The sequence below is a fragment of the Myotis daubentonii genome, chromosome 2, assembly GCF_963259705.1.
Source record: "Myotis daubentonii chromosome 2, mMyoDau2.1, whole genome shotgun sequence".
Classification (NCBI taxonomy): Eukaryota; Metazoa; Chordata; class Mammalia; order Chiroptera; family Vespertilionidae; genus Myotis; species Myotis daubentonii.
Window position 1 is genome coordinate 109,164,262 of NC_081841.1, and position 12,207 is coordinate 109,176,468.

At 38.9% G+C, this 12,207-nt stretch overlaps 1 protein-coding gene across 11 annotated transcripts in view; it reads right to left on the reverse strand.

The window, feature by feature from the left end:
- Nucleotides 1-1,812: 1,812 nt before the first annotated feature.
- The window catches only part of XPO4 (exportin 4), a 160,008-nt gene continuing 149,613 nt past the window's right edge, over nucleotides 1,813-12,207 (reverse strand). For 9 of the 11 annotated variants that reach the window (XM_059684193.1, XM_059684195.1, XM_059684190.1 and 6 more), the window contains 3 exons: nucleotides 11,869-11,986; nucleotides 11,368-11,460; nucleotides 1,813-7,598 (listed from right to left, as the gene is read on the reverse strand). In XM_059684193.1, coding sequence (XP_059540176.1) covers nucleotides 7,401-7,598; nucleotides 11,368-11,460; nucleotides 11,869-11,986 — 409 coding nt within the window. In that variant the 3' untranslated portion in view covers nucleotides 1,813-7,400. Of the gene's footprint in view, nucleotides 7,599-11,367; nucleotides 11,483-11,868; nucleotides 11,987-12,207 lie in introns of those variants that run through there. The other 2 variants (XR_009451303.1, XR_009451304.1) reach the window with 2 other exon arrangements.

The following is a 12,207-nucleotide window of genomic DNA, read 5'->3' on the forward strand; positions in this document are numbered from 1 at the left end:
TTTAAGTTTCAATTGTTTTCATAGCATATGAGATGCAATAGTTACCTTCATGTAGTGTTTTATGATGCTTTTTATCATTAAAGTGACCAGGAAGTCAAGAAGTTCAATTATACCTCCACCACCAGTGCTGATTACTTAGCCAGCCTGTTCACAGTACCACATGAAGATGAATTTTCCTGGTGAAACATTTGCACTGTAATTTAATGGTTCTTACAAATCATAAAAAAATTTAAAATATCAAAGGCAATTTGATTCTCATTGAAGTAAAGGGAAAATCGCTTAAGTTAAACTGGACTTGAAAAGATGCTTTCAGATCTGTTTTGATTCAGGAATTATTCTGTTTGTGTATTTATGAGTGATTTCTGTTCATCATGCTACTCTTCAGAAAAGGTGCATAAAAGAAATGAAGATTACTCTGTAAAGATCTAAGATGAAGCCAGACTCAATTTTCATTTTTAAAAAACAGAAACCCACACCTGAAACCTGTATATCCATGTTGACCAATGTCACTCCAATTTAATTTTAAAAAGTACTAATTACCTATAATTACAAGGACAGATTCATGTGGTTTTCTTCCATTCTTCAAGTGTTTTGTCACCAAATTACTCAAATGAACCTAAGTTGCAAAGGGTGTTCCCATATTCTAGACCCACTGATGTTTGGAGAAGACATAAACTGAGGAAATCTGATTGAGACCTTCTAGGGCAGTGTAGTAAAGCTCTTAACTTCACACAAGATATAAACTTGTTTTACTTCTCCAATTTATTTGACTTATAGTGATACATGAAACTGCCTTTGGAAATCACTGTTAGGGTTTTTGTAGTTGTTGTAGGATTGATATGAGCGTATTCAGCAGAAATAACCTTAAGTAGATCAATTTTCTTATTTAAAAAAGAAAATACAGCGAACTCTCTCAAAATACCACCATAGTGGCTGTGGCAGGGGCTATACCGTCATATTGTATGTGAAGACATCACAGTATTTAAAAATTAATGACTATCAGTTATTAAACTTTGTGTAAAGACACACTTATCTAATGGAACAAACTGTTCTTAGAATTTTTAAATATAACAGAATTTATTGAGTATCTACTATTATGTTTTCTCAGCGTGTTTAAAATTTTTCCTTTGGGAGAATAACTTACATGAAAAGAATTCAATAGGGAAATGATTTATGTGCTAGAAGTTAGACAGTACATTGTCATTAAGGCTGTATGGAATGTCCCAGCAGGTTTTCTCGTAAATTTCAAATACGCCCTTTACTTCCATTTAGTTTTAAAAGAAAGTAAAACTGAACAACCATTTTAGATTACAAAGAATTTACATTGACCCAATCTACGATCCAATATTTACAAAATAAACAAATGATGCATAATCAACACACCAAGGCATCATTTGTAAGTCAGTCAATATAAACCAACTGTATTTTTAGAGAGCACAATTACTTTAAAGATGTCGTTTAAAAGACAATACCAAATTTTTATATTTGGGACCTTTAAAATCATCTATGGCTCGCAAATACCAGGTGACTATTAGCCTGTGTTCCAGGTCCTGCCCTTAATAATTAAAGAGAGAAAACAAAATTCAATACAACTCTGCTTAGTCCTCTTAAACCTAAATTTTCTACATCCACTCTTGGAGTAAAATCAAATCTCAATACAACCTAAGAAATAGCACACACACACACACACACACACACACACACATCAATGTTTCTCTCCCTCTCCTCCCTCACCCCTCTTTCCTTCTACCTCCCTTCACTCTGTCTGAAAATCAATAGAAAAAAATATCCTGGGGTGAGGATTTTTTAAAAAAATTAACTTCTCAGTGCATATATTTACAAGATTTAAGATTAGGCAGAGTGAAAGTCTGTCTGACACTGCAGAATGGCAATTTTCCACTTTCCCTGAAAGGCCATAAAAAGAATGATCCAAACCACTAAAAATATTTACTGCAAATACGCCCCAACTCCAATGACTTAATTGATAACTCTGACATTGTTTCTAAGACTAAACTGAAATAAAAATAAATACATTGAATATTAAAGAATGTAAACAAAACGTTTTCTTTCCGAATATTCTATCAGGACTGGGTGTTCTCACAGAAGGTAATGCAAATCTTATCTATACAGATGTATCATTTTTTATTTTAAATTATGACTGTATAATGTCCCTGGTGTCAGTCATTCTATGATGGTAAATGAAAGCACCATTTCAATCAGTTTCATAAAAGTCTAAATACCCACGAACAAATCACACACAGTCAAAACAACAATGTAATAAAAATATTTAGTTAAAAGACACATAATAACTCCCATTTATAGATTTAAAAATACAAATAAAATTTTATCAATTTGATATTCAGCCTTTAACTGGCTCAATACATAGCCCTGATTTATTTCCTAAAATCGTATTATAGCATCTTTTGAAAAAATGAAATGCAACTTTATACCTTATACCTTCATTAGTAATGTTAATAGAAGTAAATATTTAAGCCATATACTTGTCCCTGGGTCTCTCAAAAAAAACTGAAAAGTCTTAGCATAAGTTTAAATGTTTAATATTTATAAATTTAAAAAATTTTACACATGCTGAATGGTAGCAATGCTAACACTTTGTGACGATTAAACCACACACTCACTGCATGGAGACCCTTTGTTCAGAGAGCTGAATCGCAACACCAATATTTGCAATCTGTCATAATTTTATGTGGTAGATGACACACCATGAAGCCTAGGCTCAGAACACTCTTGAGGTCAGGTCCATGTTAGATACATAGTACAGGTGCAGTATTTAATTTCAGGCTAATAAAGTTAGCTAATAGTACATACCTGACAGCTCCTAACAGCTGAGACCCAAGCGTACTGAAAAGGAGAAAACCTCTCCACTGCTAGGAAGGCCTAGGAATAGGTGAAGAGCAAACCCCAGGAGGTGAGGCGGACAAACACGTGTGCATATAGCTCAGTCTTCAGACTTAGATAGGGAGCTAAAGGTCAGAAACAGATCGCTCCACCAGTCCTCTAGAGCAGAATGGATGCTCATTATTAACTTTGTGTCTTTACCTGAACCAAATATATGCTTTGGCTAAATATGTCATGAGTCTCTATTATAATCGACCAGAACTACATGTAAATTAAACTGTTTAAAGTTCAACTTGAATCACAGCACTTCATATCAATTTGAGCTCAGAAAATAAACCTAATTTAGACTTTTTTATTTTAGAAAGTCAGTGTTTTCAGAACATAGTTATTACCAAGTCAGAGGATATCCACTTATATTTTAGAATAATTTAAAACATTATATCCTCAAATCAGCTCTGTTGTTTTTTAGAAGAATTTATAGGAAGTTATATTAAAAACTCATATCCAAATCAATTCTTTATTCTCTAGTTAAGAAAAAAACCCTAAGAAGTATTGAGGTTCCTGCTGCCTAAATAGTTAATATTTCATTCAGGAACCAATAACGACAACTATCCATCAGAGACAGCTAACTTAGTAAGGTCTAATGACAACCACCTCTAAAGACAGAGGTGGCAAACAGAAACAAGTAAAACTGTAATAGAAAAAATAGTATTTTAAGGGTTCAATTGACATGGTCTACTAGGATACTCAGACTTGAAATCAACAGCTAGTTCCCTTCAATACTTGAGGGGTTCATACAAGTATTAACAGAAATGGGAAATGTAACATTACAAATATAGACTGGTTATTTTTTTGTAAAAGAGAAAGGTCAATCAAAGATAGTAAGGAGAGCCCTGTCTGGTGTGGCTCGGTGGTCAAAGCATCAGCCTGAACACCGAAGGGTCTCAGTTGGATTCAGGGTCAAGGGCATGTGCCTGGGCTGCAGGTTCAATCCCCACCACGGTAGGAGCACATGTGGGAGGCAACCAATCAGTGTGTGTCTCTCACATCGATGTTTCTCTCCCCTGGCTCCCACTCTTCCACTTTCAAAAAAAGCAATGAAAAAAATATTCTTCGGTGAAGATTAACAGCAACAAAAAAGGATAGTAAGGAGTGTTACTAGGGGAAGGTATCATAGAGAGATGCTCAGTTTTGAAATGAAAATTGTGAAAGAGTAGTAACCATCTCATTTTAACAGAATAATGTAATAATGGCTTACAACGAAGTAAGACTAAGTTCTTAAAATTAGTTTGAAAAAGATTGAAAAGGTGTTGTTGTTTTTTTTACATAAAATGTCACACTTTCTACCAGACAAAACTCAGTGCAGTGTTGTTAACATGCCATTGTCTTCCAACAGATTGAGAGACAGCAAGTAATAAAGACCCAAATAACTGTGAAGAGGACACTGAAGTACTGTTCCAGAAAAACCATAAAACAAACAAACAAGCAAGCAAGCAATCCTTGCGACGGGGCTACAAGAGTATAGTGACAAGTGCTGTTACACGAATACCAATTGTGAAAGTAGAAGTCCATAGAGATTGTGCCCTGGGAAACAAATTGGCCCAGGAAAATAAAATCAAATAAAGAATGAACTGAAAACTAGACATTAAAGGTTACTATATATGACCAGAAATTTCATATAAGACAAAATTCTAAATAAATATTTGACAATGTCCCTTTAACATATATAAAAAAGGGAGCACAAATAATGTTCATATTGGACAACAGTTTTAATAATAAAAATTAATTTACTAAAATTAAGTCAGTGTTCTTGTCCCCCACAGGGCAAAGAGCATTAAAACAAAACCTCCAAAAATGAAAAGTCAATAAGCATAGCTACAGACAAAACTGGACAAAATAGAAAGAATACTCAAACTAAAATATGTATATATAAACATCTGAAAAAGAACTGGTACATTTACACAATAGAATACTACGTAGCCATAAAGAAGGCTTAAAAAAGAAGAAAATGTAACCTTTTGAGACAACATGGATGGATCTGGAGGTTAATATGCTAAGTGAAATATGCTGGTCAGAGAAAGACAAGTACCATATGATCTCACTTATATGTGGAACCCAATGAACAAAATAAACTGATAAACAAAATAGAACCAGAGACATAGATATATGGAATAGACTGACAGCTCTCAGAGGGGAGGGAAAATGGGAGGGCTGGATGAAAGAAGGTAAAGGGATTAGCCAAAAAACATATATGTATAACCCATTAACATAGACAACGGTGTGATAATCAGAGGAAAGGGGGCACAGGGGCTGGGTAGAGGTGTGCAAAGGAGGGGGTTGAATGGGGACATCTGTAATAGTGACAATAAAAATAAAGTTTAAAAAAAAGATAACAACCCAAATTAAGCAAATACCAATCAGAAAAACACATACACAAACACCAGAAAAGTGTCCAGCTATTGCAGTTAAGTGGCACCCCCATTACCTAAAAAATGGTGTTGTCTCTTTTTTCCTGTTTGCCACTAATCACATTCTGGTGATATCTTAAGGCTTATTTGGTCCAATCCCAAGTACATATTGTTTTCCTTAAAAGTCGTCTAATTACACTGCAATATTATTGACAGCATCTAGGATAATTAAGCACATACATTTCCATCTAGATAATAGTTATTAAATACAGATGCCTTTTTATTTCCCAAGGCATCCCTTTTCTACTCACCTTTATTTTTTTTCATCTTTATTTTTAAAAACTTGATTATAGTTTTGTCAAAGCCAGTGGACCTATCTAGTCAGTTGCCTGTCCCAGTACCCTCTGGCAAAGGGACTACACTCATCACACACAGACAGGCAAGGCTTACAACCACTGAGCAGGTGTGCGGAGCTGGGAGACCACACATCAAGAACAATGCAAAACAGTGGTTCCTGGTGCAGATGACTTCATGTTCATTAAGGGGAAATAAAGAAGAAATCTAAAAATGAACACACGGTTCAAAGTATTTTAAAAAATACAATATGCATATTTTATAAACAGTGACATAATTTTTTCCTAGCTATTTTTAAGATGCTTTGCTTCCCCTCTGCTGTTATTAGATGGTGACAACTAAGATAAATGGTCTTTGAAGTTCTGGCTCAAGGCTCTGTATTGGTACATGCCTCAGGTAGCATGCCAAGCTGGATATAACTTAGATGCTCCTGTTTTGGTAACTGTAACTGTTAATAGCAGCTAAACAGTTTCACAATAATCACTGTGAAGGTGCATGTGCTCAATGCAATCCCACCACATTCCATGGACAGTTTAGCATAGAGGTGTCAAGAGCATAGCAGGACACCCACCCTTTGAAGCAATGTCACTGTGCCCTGTGACAAGGACAAGGCAGTGGGCAGTTTCATATGCCTGTGGTTTCCATAATTTAAGGGAAGTATGGCAGCAATACAAAATTTTCTCTTAAATTTACAAGACTCCTATGAAATGAGAAAATACCCATTCCAGCGTAATTATTTCTCCTAATGCCCCAATGTCTAAAATCTGCAGGAATCAGTCACTCCCATCCTCCGAATACTGTAGCATTGGATATAAAGCTGGACAAAAATATACTCGAAGAGTTAGACTACATATGGATGAGCCTTTGTTTCACTCACAAACCCACATGAATACACCACCAAAAGGGCACCAAGTTCAGAGTAGCTAACATCCTAACCAACTCTGAAGCATCAAAACTGCATTTCTTACTAAAACAAGTCTGTTGGGGTTTTTTTTGTCCTTTTTTCCTTAAAATTAAGGCAATGGAATGGCTACAGTTCCTAAAGTTCATTTTATGGAACAAAAATATACATGCATTTTCCTCCTTAAGTTCAGGTGTCAGAGTGTGACTAGAGGCCTGTACTCCACAAAACCTGCTCACCAGCCCGTTACAGGCCAGTGAGCACTGGCAGTGCCTTCCCCTCCTGCCAGACTCAAACTGAATCACAGGGAAAAAAGCACCACAGGACAAAACCTATTCAGAATTTTCGCACTGATCCAAAACTTTTGGGGTGACAGAGGGGAGGAGTTTATTAAAATGAAAAAACCCAGAGCCCACAAACAGAAATTCTGACAATGATGGCCTTCAGTTGGGTCCAGTTCCTCAGCGCTGCAGATGGACCATGGACAACGTTGGAGAAACATCACCAAACATAGCCACCTAATATTTCACAACAAAAATTTTAAACTTTGGCTAGTCACCTAACGTTTGACAAAGAGGGAAAAGGCACTGAACATGATTTCATGGTGCCCTTATCTGTTTGCACATATATATTTCTTTTTGAAAATGTTAAATCACCATTCAAAACCTACAGAATACTTATGACCGACTGTGGTAACACCTAATAGTAGACGCTGATTTGAGGCTGAGCTCTCCTGTCTCAACTGCATTCGTTACATGTCAAGCTCTCCAAAACCCCAATGGCCAAGAAACTGAAGGACAGGACGAGACTCAAGTCAACTTTTAGCAATTCAGTGCACTTTGCAGAAAGGATCTAAATTAAGCATAGAGTTTTGTTCTTTATTTTACACAAAGGAGACCACCAACATTTGCCATGAATTCTTCCAAACTCTTTAGAAAAGCCATCTTTTGTTTCCGATCCAGTGTAGGAGGGGTGCTGCTTGCAGTGAGCTTGTTGAAGGCATCTGCTAATCTCTGGTAAATAACCGGGTCTTGTTGACTTGACAGCAATGTTTCAACCAATTCAGAGTACTCGGCCTATTGAAGAGATAAAGTGCATATAAAAACACATCTTCCTCAATCATCAGACAAGTAGGTCATATCAGTTACTGGATGGTGGGATTCTAAGAGGCAGGGTCTGCCAGCTCTTCTTCAGTTAGCACATAATCTAGGTTCCATCCCAGCCTTTGCCATTGCTAATTCACCTACTATAACAACCCTATGGGGCAAGTACCGCTTATATACCTGTTATATAGGAAGTTTATATAACAGTGAGATTAACTAATACATCCAAAATCATACTGCCTCTGAGCAAGAATCCAGGCTGTTTGGCTCCAAAAGCAATGTATTACCAATTTCGTTGTGTTGCCTCTTTGTGTTTTCAAAGCACATTATTCATGTTTGTTTTGCATTTTATATATAACCTAAGTCTGCAACCTTTGGACATTTTCCGAGAGGTTTCTACAGACACTACGTCCACGCAGTTCTGCAGAGAGCGGGTCACACAAATGCAGATGAGAGGTGGCAGAGTGGGTGAAGGGTATTTCGGTCCTTTCTCAAAGTGGAAGTAGAAAATCTGAATGACTATGCACATGCAGCTCAAACCAGCATTGTGGCTCAGCGGCTCCGGAAAAAAGGACAGGAGGAGCTTAATAAATACAGGGATATGATGTGTGTATCTTTTATATTGTTAGTGCCCTTCATAATATAGCCTTATACCAGCGGTTCTCAACCTGTGGGTCGCGACCCCTTTGGGGGTCGAGCGACCCTTTCACAGGGGTCGCCTAAGACCATCAGAAAACACATATATAATTACATATTGTTTTTGTGATTAATCACTATGCTTTAATTATGTTCAATTTGTAACAATGAAAATACATCCTGCATATCAGATATTTACATTATGATTCATAACAGTAGCAAAATTACAGTTATGAAGTAGCAACGAAAATAATTTTATGGTTGGGGGTCACCACAACATGAGGAACTGTATTAAAGGGTCATGGTATTAGGAAGGCTGAGAGCCACTGCCTTACACAGAGGTGGGTGAGGCATTAAAGGAAATGAAAGCAGGGCAGCTTTCTAAAATAAACTCTCTCTTTTTAAAATCCTCACCCGAGGATATGTTTTCAGAGAGAGGAAGGGAAAAAAAAAGAGAAAAACATCAATGTGAGAGAGAAACATCGACTGGTTGCCTCCTTTCTGCGACCCGACCAGGGATCGAACCCAAAACCTGGGTATATGCCCTGACCACGAATTAAACCCGCAACCTTTCTGGTGTACCGGATGATGCTCCAACCAACTGAGCCAGGCTTGATACCTGGCCCCAATCGGGGTGCATGCAGGAGGCAACAGATCGATGAGTCTCTCTCACATCAATGTGTCTCTTTCTCACTCCCCTTACCTTCCAATCTCTAAATCAATGGAAAAATATTCTCAGGTGAAGATTAACAACACCCGGCCACTGCAATAAGCTTTCTTGAAGAAAGCTGGTCTGCCACTATTTTTCATTAGCTTCCTGGCATATCATGATGGACCAAAATGGTAAAACAATGTTAGTTACAATTGGAAAAGAAGAGCAGGGGACAGCAACCTACCACACCCAGGCATGGAGCCAGAATGGCTGCCTTCACTGCCCCCTCCAAAAGACAGGCCTGTTCACGGGGGAGCAAGAATAAACTCAAACCATGTCCCTGCTAATGTGTACTGGCTGTGTCACTGAGCCAAAACAGTAGGACATCATCCTCACCAATCCCAAGCTCCTGTTCTCTGTTCTACATGTACGAATATGTTTTTGTTTTGTTTTTTAAATATATTTTATTGATTTTTTACAGAGAGGAAGGGAGAGGGATAGAGAGTTAGAAACATCGATCAGCTGCCTCCTGCACACCCCCTACTGGGAATGTGCCCGCAACCAAGGTACATGCCCTTGACCAGAACCGAACACGGGACCCTTCAGTCCGCAGGCCGACGCTCGATCCACTGAGCCAAACTGGTTAGGGCTGTATGAATATGTTTTTAAAAAGGCAACCAGAGCCCTAGCCAGTTTGGCTCAGTGGATAGAGTGTTGGCCCTCGAACTGAAGGTTTGATTCCAGTCAAGGGCACCTACCTCAGTTGCAGGCTTGATATCTGGCCCCAATCGGGGTGCATGCAGGAGGCAACAGATCGATGAGTCTCTCTCACATCAATGTGTCTCTTTCTCACTCGCCTTACCTTCCAATCTCTAAATCAATGGAAAAATATTCTCAGGTGAAGATTAACAACAGCAAAAAAAGGCAACCAGAATATAATGACTTAGGTATTTTCCTAGTAAGAACAGGAAATCAAATGTCAGAAAGGCCCGTTACTGGGATGGGCATCATCTCAGGAAGTGAACTTCTGAACACCTGCACAAACAGTACAGAAGCCTGCCTAAAGGCGGCCTTCAAGTACTTTGACAATCGCTTTGAAATCCTATCTTTCTTCTTTTTTTTTTTTTTAAATATATTTTATTGATTTTTTACAGAGAGGAAGGGAGAGGGATAGAGAGTTAGAAACATGGATGAGAGAGAAACATCGATCAGATGCCTCTTGCACACCCCCTACTGGGGATGTGCCCGCAACCAAGGTACATGCCCTTGACCGGAATCGAACCTGGGACCTTTGAGTCCGCAGGCCAACGCTCTATCCACTGAGCCAAACAGGTTAGGGCCCTATCTTTCTAAAAGAGAAAATAAATGAAGCCCCGAGGGTCAGTCATAGCAGATGCCATGGCCTCTACACTTTAAAAAAAAAGATTTTTTTATTGATTTTATAGAGGAAGGGAGAGGGAGAGAGAAGCATTGATGTGAAAGCGAAATATCACCCATGTTCCCTGACTGGGAATTGAACCAGCAACCTTTCAGTGCATGGGACAATGCTCAACCAACTGAGCCACACCAGCCAGGGTGGCCTCTACACTTTTTGAAAAAGTCTTAGTGACCTGCTGGTTTGGGTCAGTGGTTGAGCATTGACCTATGAACCAGAAAGTCACAGTTCGATTCCCGGTCAGGGCACATGCCCAGGTTGCGGGCTCAATCCCCAGTGTGGGGTGTGCAGGAGGCAGATGATCAATGATTCTCTCTCATCATTGATGTTTCTCTTTCTCTTTCTCTCTCTCTCTCTCTCATCACTTGGTCATGCTAGGACATGTGTGAGGAATGGGGGGGGGGGGAGGGATAGGTTTTGGGAAACTGATTCTTCACATATACTTGATGGGCATGTACAACAGGGAAGGAAGATGGGTGAGCCTGCATAACTTTTCCTCTTCTGTTACATTGGCCCCACATCAGTGACTGCTTCAGTCTTTAAAGTCTCAAAGAAGAAGGAAGGGAGGGCAAGGGAGGTGAAGGTAAGGGAAGAACATTTTCCATATTGTAGTATGGAATAAATACTGTTGTTGCCCGGCTCTCTGAAGGCAGTCTCTTCTGGGTGCCCCGTCTCATTCATCTTGTTTTTTTTACAAAACTGAGTTCCTCAAGGACAGAAGCACATATCCATTATCCTCTCATATCTGATTCCTGGTTCCTAGCAATTGTGTAAGGATAAGCTTTAGGGCAAAGGACGGGTCATAACAATGCAGAAGGGATAATGAATGCTTATTAACTGACAAACAGCTTGTCCAGTTAAAAAAAGCCAGAGCTAATGAGGTTAAGAAACAGGACTACACTGCAACAGAACTGCAGATCTGAGTCAGAGATCCCTAAGATCTGGAGGGTTAACACCCACCGTGGATCTGAATCATCTCCTTCTAACAGACCAGTGCCCCAAGGAGCTACGGCCCGTACCTGGTGCAGGCACACCAACGTGTAGAACGCCTCACCGGCTGCTGTCGTCATCTCAGTGTTGTGCTTCTGCAGAACCAGCATATCAAAAACCAGCTGAAAGTGCACAAGGAAACCGCTAAATAAAGACACACAACACAAAAATCACATAGTCCTCCAGCTCCTCCCTGCTCCAAAAAAAAGAGAGAGGGTGGTATGTGTTCATTAAATATATCTGAAAATTAAAGAAAATGCTGTTTTTAAAAGTCCAAGAATAAGATATGGATGTGACTACCTGTGGTATAATAATTAAATTATCCAACTACCCATTATATTTACATCAATTTTTAAGAATACAAAGTAGAAGTGGAGAGTTACATGTCCAGAAAGTGGATCTCCAGAAAACACAGTGAATAGAAAGTAACTATTAAAGAAGGTAAGCATTTCCTGATTTGGAAGATTTATGTGTACTGACAGTCCTTATCAAAGAAGGTGACCTCACAACCTACTATCCAAGCACCTTACCTTCAGAAAGTGCCGTGTTGCTAGAAACAGTGGTGAGTCTGTATCTTGAGCTTTTGCACACTGTTCAGCCAATGGTGTCAGGGCCTCCAGGCACAGCTGGCAAACCTCCGAGCTCATTCTGATCATGAAGGTCAAAGAGCAAATGCAAAGAGACAAACTTGATATATTCAAGACCAAAAATTACAGCTATTATCACATGGAGTGCATTTCTAGAAATGAATGCAGGTAAGTTATAGCTCGAACAATGTGCCTTTACTGAGCTAAGTGGAAAAAGACTCCCAAGGTTTTGAGGTGATCCACACGTGTTTGGGGTCTGCAACTGGAGACTTCCAGCATGTT